Below are 16,445 nucleotides of genomic sequence, written 5' to 3' on the forward strand. Positions count from 1 at the left end.
CGCATCTTAAGTGCACAGGAAGCCAGTGCAGGTGAGCCAGTATATACATATATTTATATATATATATATATATATATATATATATATATATACAGTATAAACATATAGGTATACAAATGTATATACAGTATAGGTGTGTACTGTATATACACCTTTATATATACATACCTATACTGTATATACCTATATACTGTACATATATATGTATATACATATAGCAACTGTAATCTTTTAATGCTAGACATAGGGAGACCCCAAAATAATACGTTACAGTAATCGAGACGAGACATAACAAACGCATGAATAATGATCTCAGCGTCGCTTGTGGACAAAATGGGACGAATTTTAGCGATATTACGAAGATGAAAGAAGGCCGTTTTAGTAACACTCTTAATGTGTGACTCAAACGAGAGAGTTGGGTGGAAGATAATACCCAGATTCTTTACCCAGATTATTTACCGAGTCGCTTTGTGTAATTGTTTGGTTGTCAAATGTTATGGTGGTATTATTGAAGAAGTGTATAATTGTTTTGTTGTCTAAGGTTAAGGTGGTATTATTGGATAAGTCTGTAGTTGTTTTGTTGTCAAATGTTAAGGTGGTATTATTGAATAAGTGTATAATTGTTTTGTTGTCAAATGTTAAGGTGGTATTATTGAATAAGTCTATAGTTGTTTTGTTGTCAAATGTTAAGGTGGTATTATTAAATAAGTCTGTAGTTGTTTGGTTGTCAAATGTTAAGGTGGTATTATTAAAAAAGTCTGTAGTTGTTTGGTTGTCAAATGTTAAGGTGATATTATTGAATAAGTGTATAATTGTTTTGTTGTCAAATGTTAAGGTGGTATTATTGAATAAGTCTATAGTTGTTTTGTTGTCAAATGTTAAGGTGGTATTATTAAATAAGTCTGTAGTTGTTTGGTTGTCAAATGTTAAGGTGGTATTATTGAATAAGTCTGTAGTTGTTTGGTTGTCAAATGTTATGGTGATGTTATTGAAGAAGTGTATAATTGTTTTGTTGTCTAAGGTTAAGGTGGTATTATTGGATAAGTCTGTAGTTGTTTTGTTGTCAAATGTTAAGGTGGTATTATTGAATAAGTGTATAATTGTTTTGTTGTCAAATGTTAAGGTGGTATTATTGAATAAGTCTATAGTTGTTTTGTTGTCAAATGTTAAGGTGGTATTATTAAATAAGTCTGTAGTTGTTTGGTTGTCAAATGTTAAGGTGGTATTATTAAATTAGTCTGTAGTTGTTTGGTTGTCAAATGTTAAGGTGATATTATTGAATAAGTGTATAATTGTTTTGTTGTCAAATGTTAAGGTGGTATTATTGAATAAGTCTATAGTTGTTTTGTTGTCAAATGTTAAGGTGGTAGTATTAAATAAGTCTGTAGTTGTTTGGTTGTCAAATGTTATGGTGGTATCATTGAATAAGTGTATAATTGTTTTGTTGTAAAATGTTAAGGTGGTATTATTGAATAAGTCTGTAGTTGTTTTGTTGTCAAATGTTAAGGTGGTATTATTGAATAAGTGTATAATTGTTTTGTTGTCAAATGTTAAGGTGGTATTATTGGATAAGTCTATAGTTGTTTTGTTGTCAAATGTTAATGTGGTATTATTAAACAAGTCTGTAGTTGTTTGGTTGTCAAATGTTATGTTGGTATTATTGAATAAGTGTATAATTGTTTTGTTGTCAAATGTTAAGGTGGTATTATTGAATAAGTCTATCGTTGTTTTGTTGTCAAATGTTAAGGTGGTATTATTGAATAAGTCTATAGTTGTTTTGTTGTCAAATGTTAAGGTGGTATTATTGAATAAGTCTATAGTTGTTTTGTTGTCAAATGTTAAGGTGGTATTATTGAATAAGTCTATAGTTGTTTTGTTGTCAAATGTTAAGGTGGTATTATTGAATAAGTCTATAGTTGTTTTGTTGTCAAATGTTAAGGTGGTATTATTGAATAAGTCTATAGTTGTTTTGTTGTCAAATGTTAAGGTGGTATTATTAAATAAGTCTGTAGTTGTTTGGTTGTCAAATGTTAAGGTGGTATTATTAAATAGTTGTCGGTGTCTAGAAGGACCGATAATCAACATTTTCGTTTTTTTACCGTTAAGATGCAAAAAGTTGCTGGACATCTATTGTTTGATTTCATTTAGACACGCCTGCAGGTGACTCCAATCTGGTGTGTTGGTCAGCTTTAGGGGCATGTAAAGTTGGCTGTTATCAGCATAACAGTGAAAGCTAACACTGTATCGGCCTACGATGTCACCTAGCAGCAGCATGTAGGTGCTGGATGTAGATGCGGCACGTTACCTTAACATACTCCGAGGTCACGTTGTTATGGGAGACTCACTGCATTCTGTCAGTAAGGTAGGAGTTAAACCAAGAAAAGGCTAAGTCTGACATACCAATACGTGTTTTGATGCGTTCTAATGGTATGTTATGATCAACGGTATCGAAAGGAGCGCTAAGATCAAGTAGCAGCAACATGGATAACACATATATATATCATTAGTTATTTTTGCGAGGGCTGTAACCGTAAAGTGATTTGCCCTGAAATCGGACTGAAACGATTCACAGAGATTGTTAGACACTAAGTGTTCATTTAGCTGCTGTGCTACAATTTTCTTCGAGGATTTTCGAGATAAAGGGAAGGTGGGTAGTTTACCATGAGGTCAGGATCAAGGTTCGGTCTTTTGAGCAGAGGATGAATACCTCTTTTTTGAATGCAAGGGGAACAGTGCCAGAGGAAAGTGATAAGTTAATAATATTTAGCACTGATATTACAAACAGCTCCTTGATAAGTTTCCCATGAAGTGTTCTTCAAAAAGAGAGAGATTAAATTTTTTATTTAAACTGTATGTTTTTTGTGTGTGCCATTACATAATCACAAAGAACTTGTCTTCCTCCTGTGTGCTGGTGGGGAAAAACAAAAAAATGTTATTTACTTGTGTTGTTTGCAGGACACAGCTGGCCAGGAGCGCTACAGGACCATCACCACAGCTTATTACAGAGGAGCCATGGGCTTCATCCTCATGTATGACATCACCAACGAGGAGTCCTTTAACGCTGTGCAAGACTGGTATGGCGACACTTAGTCGGAAAGCATTGCACAACACGTCTCTTCTTCCCTTGTGTTGCTCAACACCACCTTTCTACGTTGTAGCCACCGGCACTCACACAAACCGCTTTACTTCAGTAATCTAATGCTTGATTGCTGGTAGCCTGGCTGATATTACTATGTAAATACTCTTGTCAATATCAAATACTCTATCATGGAACCAGGCCAGAGTAAGTTGGTTAACGTTTGAGTACTCCGTTGGGAACCTGTCTGGTCGTATTGACAACGTGGTACACCTGCATTAAAAACATGCAGTCATCTAGAACTGTAGTGCATCATACCCTGTTTCTGGTTCTACTATTTTGGTTACCTGGTTTATTTGCGGTACAGCTCTTCTTTTGCATCTCAAAGGGTTACATTTTAAACCAATGATAAGCGTTTATTATTTTAAGTGTTGAGATAGGTTGATTGGCAACATTAAATTGACCCTAGTGTGTGAATGTGAGTGTGAATGTTGTCTGTCTATCTGTGTTGGCTCTGCGATGAGGTGGCGACTTGTCCAGGGTGTACCCCGCCTTCTGCCCGATTGTAGCTGAGATAGGCTCCAGCGACCCCGAAGGGAATAAGCGGTAGAAAATGGATGGATGGAGTCAACAAGGTGCAGTCGCCGTTTTCACACAACACAGCTTCCATTAAAATTGTAGGGAAATGCATTAGATTTAAATGTCTTGTCATTAGGCATGCACAAGTACAAGGTAAGAAAATGTAGTTTGGCATCCAGCCAGAAGTACAGTTAGGATGGGAATTGATAAGATGTTTCCGGTTCCGATTCCACTTTTGATTCTGCTTAACAATTCGTTTCCTTAAGGGGGAACATTATCACCAGACCTATGTAAGCGTCAATATATACCTTGATGTTGCAGAAAAAAGACCATATATTTTTTTAACCGATTTCAGAACTCTAAATGGGTGAATTTTGGCAAATTAAACGCCTTTCCATTATTCGCTCTCGGAGCGATGACGTCACGTTGCAATCCGCCATTTTCTCAAACACCGAGTCAAATCAGCTCTGTTATTTTCCGTTTTTTCGACTGTTTTCCGTACCTTGGAGACAACATGCCTCGTCGGTGTGTTGTCGGAGGGTGTAGCAACACGAACAGGGACGGATTCAAGTTGCACCAGTGGCCCAAAGATGCGAAAGTGGCAAGAAATTGGACGTTTGTTCCGCACACTTTACCGACGAAAGCTATGCTACGACAGAGATGGCAAGAATGTGTGGATATCCTGCGACACTCAAAGCAGATGCATTTCCAACGATAAAGTCAAAGAAATCTGCCGCCAGACCCCCAGGAAAAGAGAGCGGATGAGGGTATGTCTACAGAATATATTAATTGATGAAAACTGGGCTGTCTGCACTCTCAAAGTGCATGTTGTTGCCAAATGTATTTCATATGCTGTAAACCTAGTTCATAGTTGTTAGTTTCCTTTAATGCCAAACAAACACATACCAATCGTTGGTTAGAAGGCGATCGCCGAATTCGTCCTCGCTTTCTCCCGTGTCGCTGGCTGTCGTGTCGTTTTCGTCGGTTTCGCTTGCATACGGTTCAAACCGATATGGCTCAATAGCTTCAGTTTCTTCTTCAATTTCGTTTTCGCTACCTGCCTCCACACTACAACCATCCGTTTCAATACATGCGTAATCTGTTGAATCGCTTAAGCCGCTGAAATCCGAGTCTGAATCCGAGCTAATGTCGCTATAGTTTGCTGTTCTTTCCACCATGTTTGTTTGTGTTGGCTTCACTATGTGACGTCACAGGAAAATGGACAGGTGTTTATAACGATGGTTAAAATCAGGCACTTTGAAGCTTTTTTTAGGGATATTGCGTGATGGGTAAAATTTTGAAAAAAAACTTCGAAAAATATAATAAGCCACTGGGAACTGATTTTTAATGGTTTTAACCCTTCTGAAATTGTGATAATGTTCCCCTTAAATGGCCAAAACATAAACCTGGACAACATTTTAACAGCTGGTTGGCTCAGATTTTATTCTTTTCATTGCATTGCATTGTCCACTGCATGCTGCAGTGGACAATGGACAATTTAGCTTCAGTATTAATGCAGTATCTGAAGAACCGTCTCCACGTGTGTTTATTGACAACAGGGTTATAACCTGGACACGTTAGCTCGTCGGTATGGTAACAGGTGACTGTTACTGCGTGCGCCTGCCCTGGCCCCCGAGTCAAACAGCGGCGGTGTTAATGAAGCAGCGACAGGCTGCTCACCGTCAGTGAAACGCTCGGTGAAATCGCGGATTAACGTTGAATATATGACGAGCCTCGAGCGTTGCAGCTATAACCTATCTCACCTGTTAGAGCACCCGCTGCGGCGACCCAGTTCGATCCCACCTAACAGTCGCTTTGCTCCGCGTCAATCCCCCCTCTCACCCTCTCTCCCCCCTCCCCCGTCTCTCTCCAGCTGTCCTTTCAAAATAAATGCATTCAAATCCCGAAAATAAAAATTAAGAAAATCCTAGTCGGTGCTGCACACTGCCCAGGTTCGGACCACTTTTGAACTTGTTTGCCAAGACGTCTTACCCTCGTATTTTGATCCGGTCGGTCCGTTCTTCTCTTACTTTGTCGTCGTCGTCTTCTTCTTCTTCTTCTGGCCCACCAGGTGAATTAAGTGATATTGGCGGAGTTACAATGCATAGTAGGCTACCGCCACCTACTGCACCGGAATTGTAACTACAAGCTACATTCACAGACAGAGTCTCATTGCTTTTATGAGCGGTCGAGCGAGTCAAAAGCCGAACAATCTATTTGTGGCGGACGTAATTCTTTCGTGGTGGGCCGCCACAAATAAATGATGTGTTGGAAACAGTGATATATATATATATATATACAGGTATATACAGTTAGGTCCATAAATATTTGGACATTGACACAATTTTCAGTATTCCAGCTCTTTACAACACCACAATAGATTTGTAATGAAACAATCAAAATGTGCTTTAAGTGCAGACTTTGAGCTTTAATTTGAGGGTATTTACATCCAAATCAGGTGAACGGTGTAGGAATTACAACACATTTTATATGTGCCTTCCACCTTTTAAGGGACCAAAAGTAATTGGACAATTGGCTACTCAGCTGTTCCATGGCCAGGTGTGTGTTATTCCCTTGTTATTTCATTTACAAAGAGCAGATAAAAGGCATAGAGTTCATTTCAAGTGTGGTATATTCATTTAGAATCTGGGGAGGTCATCTCTCAATATGAAGTCCAAAGAGCTGTCACTATCAGTGAAGCAAGCCATCATTAGGCTGAAAAATCAAAACAAAGCCATCAGAGAGATAGCAAAAACATGAGGTGTGGCCAAATCAACTGTTTGGTACATTCTTAAAAAGAGAGAACGCACTGGTGAGCTCAGCAACACCAAAAGACCTGGAAGACCACGGAAAACAAGTGTGTTGGATGACAGACGAATCCTTTCCCTTGTCAAGAAAAACCTCTTCACAACAGTTGGCCAGATCAAGAACACTCTCCAGGACGTAGGTGTATCTGTGTCCAAGTCGACAATTAAGAGAAGACTTCTCCAGAGGAAATACAGAGGTTTCATCACAAGGTGTAAACCATTGGTGAGCCTCAAAAACAGGCAGGCCAGATTAGAGTTTGCCAAGAAACTTGTAAAAGAGCCTGTGCAGTTCTGGAACAACATCTTATGGACAGATGAGACCAAGATCAACTTGTACCAGAATGATGGAAAGAGAAGAGTATGGAGAAGGAAAGGAACTACTTAAGAGCCAAAGCATACCACCTCATCAGTGAAGCATGGTGGTGGTAGTGGCATGCATGGCTGTCAGTGGAACTGGATCTCTTATATCTATTGATGATGTCACAGTTGACAAAAGCAGCAGAATGAATTCTGAAGTGTTTCGGGCAATATTATCTGCTCATATTCAGCCAAATGCTTCAAAAGTCATTGGACGGCGCTTCACAATGCAGATGGACAATGACCCCAAGCATACTGCGAAAGCAACCAAAGAGTTTTTGAAGGCAAAGAAGTGGAATGTTCAATCACCTAACCTGAATCCGATTGAGCATGAATTTCACTTGCTGAAGATAAAACTGAAGGGAAAATGCCCAAAGAACAAACAGGAAGTGAAGACCGCTGCAGCAGAGGCCTGGCAGAGCATCACCAGGGACCAAACCCAGCGTCTGGTGATATCTATGAGTTCTAGACTTCAGGCTGTCATTGACTGCAAAGGATTTGCAACAAAGTATTAAAAAGTGACAATTTGATTTATGATTATGTTAGTTTGTCCAATTACTTTTGGTCCCTTAAAAGGTGGAAGGCACATATAAAATGTGTTGTAATTCTTACACCGTTCACCTGATTTGGATGTAAATATCCTCAAATTAAAGCTCAAAGTCTGCACTTATAGCACATCTTGATTGTTTCTTTTCAAATTCTTTGTGGTGTTGTACAGAGCTGGAATACTGAAAATTGTGTCAATGTCCAAATATTTATGGACCTAACTGTGTATATATATATATATATATATATATATATATATATATATATATATATATATATATATATTATAGTACAGTAATGAAAACACAGTTCTACTAACTGTACTGTACTTGCTGCTGACTTTAAAAAAGAAATAACACTTACATTTCACTATTTGAGTAGCTTTTGTTCTGCCATTTGAGTACTGGCGAGCGATCTCTGAATCCTGGAACATATCCTTCACGGATTTGTTGAAAACATCCGCAAATGAGAACGGGATGTCGCTTGCAAGGTGGCCCATAATACTGCGTTGCCGCTACCTTGTGCTTCTCTGACCGTTCATGAGTGACTAGATCCATTCGGCCACCGTGTTATGGGTTATAGATCAACCTATGGATAACGGAGACATATATAATAGTCTCCTTTTCAGGTGAGAGGACGCTAAAGGCAGTGCCTTTAAGGCACGCCCACAATATTGTTTGTCCAGCTGGAAATTTTGGATATTACAACTTGCCGTAGTTTTGAAGCAATGCATGATGGGAATCCGGATGTTGTGTGTCAGTGTATTAACGTGCCGGCTGGAATAAACACACGCTGAGAAATAGCTCCGTGCCTGCCTACTTTATGGCTTATAGATAAACCTATGGATAACGGAGACATATATAATAGTCTCCTTTTCAGGTGAGAGACGACGCTAAAGGCAGTGCCTTTAAGGCACGCCCCCAATATAGTTGTCCGGCTGGAAATCGGGAGATTTTCGGGAGAATGGTTGTCCCGGGAGATTTTCGGGAGGGGCACTGAAATTCGGGAGTCTCCCGGAAAATTGGGGAGGGTTGGCAAGTATGTATACCGCCCCACAAGCACAAGCATGTAACCTGTGATATTTACTTATTACATGCAAAGTGAGATATGTCAAACCATTTATTGGTTATAATTTTGATGAACGAAAACCCTGAATTGAAAATGTAAGATTTCAAGAACTGTAAGCCATGGTGATCAGAATTATAGCAATAAAGGGTGGCATTTAATATCACAAATTAGTTTTACATTTGAAGTTAATTGCTGACATAAATGGACTTGTAGGCCATATTCTAATTTTATGAGTGTCACCTGCGTAATATGACTCAGGAAAACATGCAACTTTTCTCTGACTACAATTGAACATTCACTTATTGATAATGCAAACTTTTGACCACAAACTTAGTCGCTGCTCAGTGACATTCGTCTAGCGCAGGGGTCACCAACCTTTTTGAAACCAAGAGCTCCTTCTTGGGTACTGATTAATGCGAAGGGCTACCAGTTTCCATTCATCCATTTTCTACCGCTTATTCCATTTGGGGTAGCGGGGGGTACTGGAGCCTATCTCAGCTACAATCGGGCGGAAGGTGGCGTACACCCTGGACAAGTCGCCACCTCATCGCAGGGGCTACCAGTTTGAAACACACTTTTTTTTTAAATTAAATCAACATAGAAAAAAACACACGATACACTTTCAACTAGTGCATCAACCCCAAAAAAACCCTCCCTCCCCCATTCACACTCATACACACCCACTCACACAAAAGGGGTTGTTTTTTCTGCTATCAATATTCTGGTTCCCACAACATGGACAACATTTCTGCAAGGAACACAACACAGTCCCTGAAGCACACTTGATTGTTTGTGCTGCTGGTCCACTAACATTTTCATTTAATTACTATTTTTTCTTTCTTTTTTCTCCCCTATGCAATTATTTTTATATTGTTTTACTTTCCCTTTTATCCAAGAAAATATTTATTCATCTTATCTATAAAAAATAAAAAAATAAAAATAGGAAAGAAAGGACCTTATCTTCACCAGACCCGGTTGTAAATGAATTTAGCTTCGTTTAAAGATTATTTTTTTTTAACCAGGTCCAGTCCAGATAATGTCCAGCAACACACACCTTCATTCATGTACACTGAGGAAAAAAAAAGAAAAAGAAAAAAAAACAGAAAATTTTGGAACACAGCAGATTGCATATAATCTATAAACAAAATTACATTTTCAAAACAAAAACAAAACAAAAATGTATGTACAGTCCAGCTTATGTTCATGTCATACACACTTGATACACACTTAAATAAATTGCCAGAAATAGCCAATTTGCTCAATTTACCTTTAACTCTATGTTATTACCGTATTTTCCGCACCATAAGCCGCCCTGGGTTATAAGCCGCGCCTTCAATGAACGGCATATTTCAAAACTTTGTCCACCTATAAGCCGCCCCGTGTTATAAGCCGCATCTAACTGCGCTAAAGGAATGTCAAAAAAACAGTCAGATAGGTCAGTCAAACTTTAATAATATATTAAAAACCAGCGTGATGTGGGCGCGCATGGAGTCGTATATCAACATGGACGGAGCTGCGTGAAAAAAGCCACCCGGCCTCTTCGCGTAAACTTACCTTAACCACTCGCTCATCTTTTCTTCATCCATCCATCCCTTCGAGTTAGCTTTTATGATGACGCCGGCTGGAAAGGTCTCTTTTGGCAAGGTCTTCCTTTTGAATATCACCATGGGTGGAAGTTTCTGGCCATTAGCATGGCAAGCTAGAACCACAGTGAAGGATGACTTCTCATTCCCTGTGGTGCGAATATTCACCGTACGTGCTCCCGTTGTATCCACAGTGCGGTTCACAGGAATATCAAAAGTCAGTGGAACCTCGTCCATGTTGATAATGTTCTCTGGCCGGATCTTTTTTTCAGCTATCTTGTTTTTACAATATGCACGGAAAGTAGCCAGCTTTTCTTGAAAGTCTTTAGGCAGTTGCTATGAAATAGTAGTCCGTGTGCGGATGGAGAGATTGCGTCTTTTCATGAACCGGAAACCTGTCGCTTAGTAGGAGCCATTTTGTGGTCTTTACAGATGTAAACACACAAAGGAAATGAAACGTAATATCCGCGCGCTTCTTCTTCTTCTTCTACGCGGGCGGGTGGTTGCTTACAGTAGAAGAAGAAGCGCTTCCTGTTCTATGGGGGCGGGTGCTTACCTTGGCGGTTGCTTGCGTAGAAGAAGAAGCACTTCCTCTTCTACGGGGAAAAAAGATGGCGGCTGTTTACCGTAGTTGCGAGACCGAAACTTTATGAAAATGAATCTTAATATTAATCCATATATAAAGCGCACCGGGTTATAAGCCGCACTGTCAGCTTTTGAGTAAATTTGTGGTTTTTAGGTGCGGCTAATAGTGCGGAAAATACGGTATTAATAATTAATGATATTTATCTTTGTGGAAACACTGATCATCTTAATGATTTCTCACAATAATTATATATAGAAACAGATCAATATCAATATGCAACTCTTTATTTCTTTATTTTCTCTAAGTGCACATTTTTCAAATTGAACATTTTCAAATGATCACTTCTAAGACAGTCTTGTGAAATCACAATATCCCATTTTAACTAACATTTTTTAACAAATCATGAATTACTTTGCACCATCTTTGTACAAATAATAACTCATGTAAAATACAAAAGTCAACTCTCAAATTTTTAAATAAATCATGTCACACTTTGAACTGGACACCAAATCTGTTATCTGTTTCTTTGTCAGTTAGTGAAGACCAAGTCTTTAAAATATTTTCTTGGATTTTCAAATTCTATTTGAGTTTTGTCTGTCTTAGAATTAAAAATGTCGAGCAAAGCGAGACTAGCTTGCTAGTAAATAAATATAATTTAAAGAATAGAGGCATCTCACTGGTAAGTGCTGCTATTTGAGCTATTTTTAGAACAGGCCAGCGGGCTACTCATTTGGTCCTTACGGGCCACCTGGTGCCCGCGGGCACCGCATTGGTGACCCCTGGTCTAGCGGCACACATGAACTTGGGCTGCCCGCCTCAGAGCCAGTCAGAATCTGTCTATGGTCTTGTTCGTCTAAATGAGAAGGCATTCATTTCAATGTAACAAATAATAGCGTTAACATGATGGGTGTTCGTTAGTACCTGTTGTATTCAGATGACATGCTCGTGTTCCTGCTGCTGGGATTAAATAGGAGCGGTTGGAAACGTGGCTTTCATTTATAATTATTACATCCTGTGTGTTCAAATGTTTCAGTATATTGCTCGCATGTCCTCCTCTCGATGAACTAGCAGCCTTATAATTTTTACAAGTAGCGCCGTTGCAATCTTTTCTTGTAAAGTGTAGTCAAATGTAGAGCGTTTGTTGCGCCCGGGCTCCGACATTTTGAGATCGGACGTCACCACGCGACGTCATCTCCGCCCACAATGATCAATAAGAGAACAGTTTGAATAAATAGCAAGCGAATTCCAAGGAATCGATATTCGATTCCCCTCCCTGAGTACAATACAATAAACAAAACAGCTAGTGCAGAGTTACAATACGTACAAAATGTACAGTGAATAAATACAAAGCTTGTCATAGATCAGGGGTGTCAAACTCAAATACAGAGTGGGCCAAAATGTAAAACTGAACAAAGCTGCGGGCCAAGGTTGAACAAATTAACCTTTTAATAGGAACCCAAACAAGTTTTGCATTGAATATTGAACAAGCAAGGCTTATATAACTTTATAGTGACATGCAAAATCGAGTTTCAAATAATAATAATAATAATTAAAAAATATCAATGGCATATCAAATACAATTTAAATAAAAATAGAACGCCTATTTTCTATTTGCAGCCTTCTGAGGTAAATATCAACATTAACTTTTTCCACAGGCTAGTAAATTTGAAAATAAAATAATGAATAAACCAACCATTCAGGACTTTAAACTGCTCAGTTTGCAACACACTGATCTAATCTGATGTGCCCAAGCCAGATACCTGCCATCTTTTCTTGGATGCTAGTTCATTAATGTCGGGGCTCAGGCTTTGAGCTGAGGCAACCTTCATTATCGAACTAAGGTGTTTATCATTCATTATATCTCGTCCACCCGGACCACAGTCTTGGGGGCGTGCCTTAAATGCACTGCTTTTAACGTACTCTACGAGCTTTCGTCACGTCCGCTTTTCATCCATTCTAACATCGTTCAGACCCAGTCACAAGATATGTGCGGCTTCTGTACGCACACACGAGTGAATGCAATGCATACTTCATCAACGGCGATACAGGTTACACTGAGGGCGCCAGTATAAAAAAACTTTAACACTGTTAGAAATTTACGCCACACTGTGAATCCACACCAAACAAGAATGACAAACACATTTCGGGAGAACATCCTCACCTTTGCTCCTGATGGCTGCTGGTTAGCGCCTTGCATGGCAGCTCCCGCCATCAGTGTGTGAATGTGTGTGTGAATGGGTAAATGTGGAAATACTGTCAAAGCGCTTTGAGTACCTTGAAGGTAGAAAAGCGCTATACAAGTATAACCCATTTATCATTTAACACAACAGAACAAATACCCAGAATCCTTTGCAGCACTAACTCTTCCGGGAGGGGCGCTGAAGTTTGGAAGACTCCCGTGAGGGTTGGCAAGTATTAGAATTAGCGGTGAATGCGGTGTTACCGCGGCACCGCCGCAATATATAATCGGCGGGCCAGCTTTAGTGTTAATTTGATATCGCCTCAAGGGCCAAGTGAAATTACACGGCGGGCCAGAGTTTGACACCCATGTCATAGATGGTTAAGTAGACAAACTGGTACAGATAATGGAGATTGTCATGAATGAAATTGCAGTATTTACAGATTCTGATAAGGTGCAATCAACATACTATACAGTGGCACGTCAGTTTTGGTACTAATATGTTCCAATGGTTCCATTTAAATCCAATGCGGGTGAATCTGAAACTACTTTTTACCATAGCAAAGAATGTAAATCCAACTAATATAGGATATAGATACAATACAACACGTATTTGCTCATACATCCATTTTCTACCATTTACTTTTAAAGGGGAACTGCACTTTTTTGAAATTTTGGCTATGGTTCACAATCATGACGACAGATGTTTTTTTTTTAATGCATTCTAACTTGTAAAAAAAAAGTCCGCTTACAACGGAGAGCTCCATTATCTCGCCCATAAAATCCGATAAATAACCATTCAAAAAGCGCCAACAATACTCCATTTACATTTGGTGACTTGAATATTAGCAAGTATTAGTGATATTGTTATTATTAGTGCTAACGCAGATGAACTATTTATAGCGGCGCCGTGATCACTCCTGTGTGTCTATGTTTACATCATCAAGTGGTGTGTTGTTTCCTCGCTTCCCTGCTCCCTGTACGTTTATTGTAGATCATAAATCATGCATTTCACCTGGACATTATAAGTCTGAGTAGGTATTCCGACAAGTTGGGACAATTTGACAGCCATTTAGAACCCGAAACTGTCGAGGACGACACGAAAAGGACTTGTCCCCCCATCCCCCACCCCTTTTCTTTGTGAAGATTATGAGACATTTGTCACCTAAATGGGAATATATGAACACCCTAGCAGTCGGCATCCTAATAACAGCAGACTTTGTACAGTAAGTGATGTTTGTTGGCTCTCATAAAGTTTGCAGTGAGTAATAATCAGTGATGAAGAAAAAAAAAAGCAAACGTTTTGATGCGTTTTTGAAAGCGTATGCTTAAAATGGTCCAAATACATAAATATTAAATGTTATAAATGTTACTACATTACAGATATACTTACATACCGTATATAAAAACCTCTAAAGGCTTAGTGGCCACATACGTGGACAGCATCTTTTAGCTCTTATTTTCCAAATTGTGTACACTACTGAATTGGGGTCTTATGGCCGCGTATGTGGACACTTCTACTGCCATCTGGTGGTGTCAGAAGAGTATAACATACAATGGAATTTGGGGGAAAAAAGTGTAAAAATAAGAATTAGCATGTCACTAAACATGAAGTACACGTTTGTTACTTATGGACTAAGTACATCATATCAAAAGATGATTCTTAGTTTTTATTCTAATTAGGGTCCAATAAGCCCAAATAGCAAAGAGAAATAAAAAAAAGCATGTAAACAAACAGCTTGGGCCTTAAGAGGATATTATTAATGGAGGTGTTTGGATGGGTTTTTTAAGAGCTTTATAGGCTCTATTGTAAGCGAATTTTTGATCGCATTTATTTATTATTTAAAATGCATTAAAAAAAAAAAAACATCCATCGTCATGTCTTTCATAATGATTGTGAACGATAGGCAAAATTCCCCCCAAAGAGTGCAGTTCCCCTTTAAAACTTCCCAGTCTCAATGTGTCCAAAAGTCAGCGTGTGTGTGTATGTGTCCTCAGGTCCACCCAGATCAAGACTTACTCGTGGGACAATGCTCAGGTGCTGCTGGTGGGAAACAAGTGTGATATGGAGGATGAACGTGTGGTGGCGACGGACAGAGGCCGGCAGCTGTCAGAACAGCTCGGTAAGTGGACTTGTCATTGGTTCTTTGCATTTCACAGCCTCGTGGTAATAGAGCAACACACTTTGGGAGAGGCAGAAAAACAATACAATAAAGCGGGGCTATTCAACGGGCGGACCGCAGGCCAGATCCGGCCCGCCAAAGCCGAACATCACCCCAAGGGGATGGGTCAAATGCAGAAGGTAATTCCACCACACCTATTGTGTGTGTGTGTGAGTATCAGTGGTACTTTAACTTTAAATAGGCTCGATGAAACTATTTAAACTAGGGTTGCTCGTGTATGCAGTACCCCCGCCACCCCACAGGGGGCAACAGCGAGGCATATTTGTCACAGTGAAGCAGCATTGGGGTGAGTAGAAGAAGACTATTCACTCACCTCTGAACAAAAAATTATAATAAATTGAGAAAATCTGACTTTTAAAGGGGAACATTATCACCAGACCTATGTAAGCGTCAATATATACCTTGATGTTGCAGAAAAAAAGACCATATATTTTTTTAACCGATTTCCGAACTCTAAATGGGTGAATTTTGGCGAATTAAATATTCGCTCTCGGAGCGATGACGTCACAACGGGAAGCAATCCGCCATTTTCTCAAACACCGGGTCAAAACAGCTCTGTTATTTTCCGTTTTTTTCGACTGTTTTCCGTACCTTGGAGACATCATGCCTCGTCGGTGTGTTGTCGGAGGGTGTAACAACACGAACAGGGACGGATTCAAGTTGCACCAGTGGCCCAAAAATGCGAAAGTGGCAAGAAATTGGACGTTTGTTCCGCACACTTTACCGACGAAAGCTATGCTACGACAGAGATGGTAAGAATGTGTGGATATCCTGCGACACTCAAAGCAGATGCATTTCCAACGATAAAGTCAAAGAAATCTGCCGCCAGACCCCCATTGAATCTGCCGGAGTGTGTGAGCAATTCAGGGACAAAGGACCTCGGTAGCACGGCAAGCAATGGCGGCAGTTTGTTCCCGCAGACGAGCGTGCTAAACCCCCTGGATGTCTTGGCTCACACTGTCCCAAGATGATCAAGAGAAGAATATCGACCCTAGCTTCCCTGGCCTGCTGACATGAGGGTATGTCTACAGAATATATTAATTGATGAAAATTGGGCTGTCTGCACTCTCAAAGTGCATGTTGTTGCCAAATGTATTTCATATGCTGTAAACCTAGTTCATAGTTGTTAGTTTCCTTTAATGCCAAACAAACACATACCAATCGTTGGTTAGAAGGCGATCGCCGAATTCGTCCTCGCTTTCTCCCGTGTCGCTGGCTGTCGTGTCGTTTTCCTCGGTTTCGCTTGCATACGGTTCAAACCGATATGGCTCAATAGCTTCAGTTTCTTCTTCAATTTCGTTTTCGCTACCTGCCTCCACACTACAACCATCCGTTTCAATACATGCGTAATCTGTTGAATCGCTTAAGCCGCTGAAATCCGAGTCTGAATCCGAGCTAATGTCGCTATAGCTTGCTGTTCTTTCCGCCATGTTTGTTTGTGTTGGCTTCACTATGTGACGTCACAGGAAAATGGACGGGTG

General features: G+C 39.7%; 1 protein-coding gene across 1 annotated transcript in view; it reads left to right on the forward strand.

Annotated features, from left to right (window-relative positions):
- Window positions 1-16,445, forward strand: part of LOC133589006 (ras-related protein Rab-3A-like) — a 34,427-nt gene that overhangs the window by 13,025 nt on the left and 4,957 nt on the right. Inside the window, exons 3-4 of the mRNA XM_061941674.1 lie at window positions 2,956-3,074; window positions 14,780-14,904. Coding sequence (XP_061797658.1) covers window positions 2,956-3,074; window positions 14,780-14,904 — 244 coding nt within the window. The remainder of the gene's footprint in view (window positions 1-2,955; window positions 3,075-14,779; window positions 14,905-16,445) is intronic.

This window comes from Nerophis lumbriciformis, linkage group LG03, assembly GCF_033978685.3.
Source record: "Nerophis lumbriciformis linkage group LG03, RoL_Nlum_v2.1, whole genome shotgun sequence".
Lineage (NCBI taxonomy): Eukaryota > Metazoa > Chordata > Actinopteri > Syngnathiformes > Syngnathidae > Nerophis > Nerophis lumbriciformis.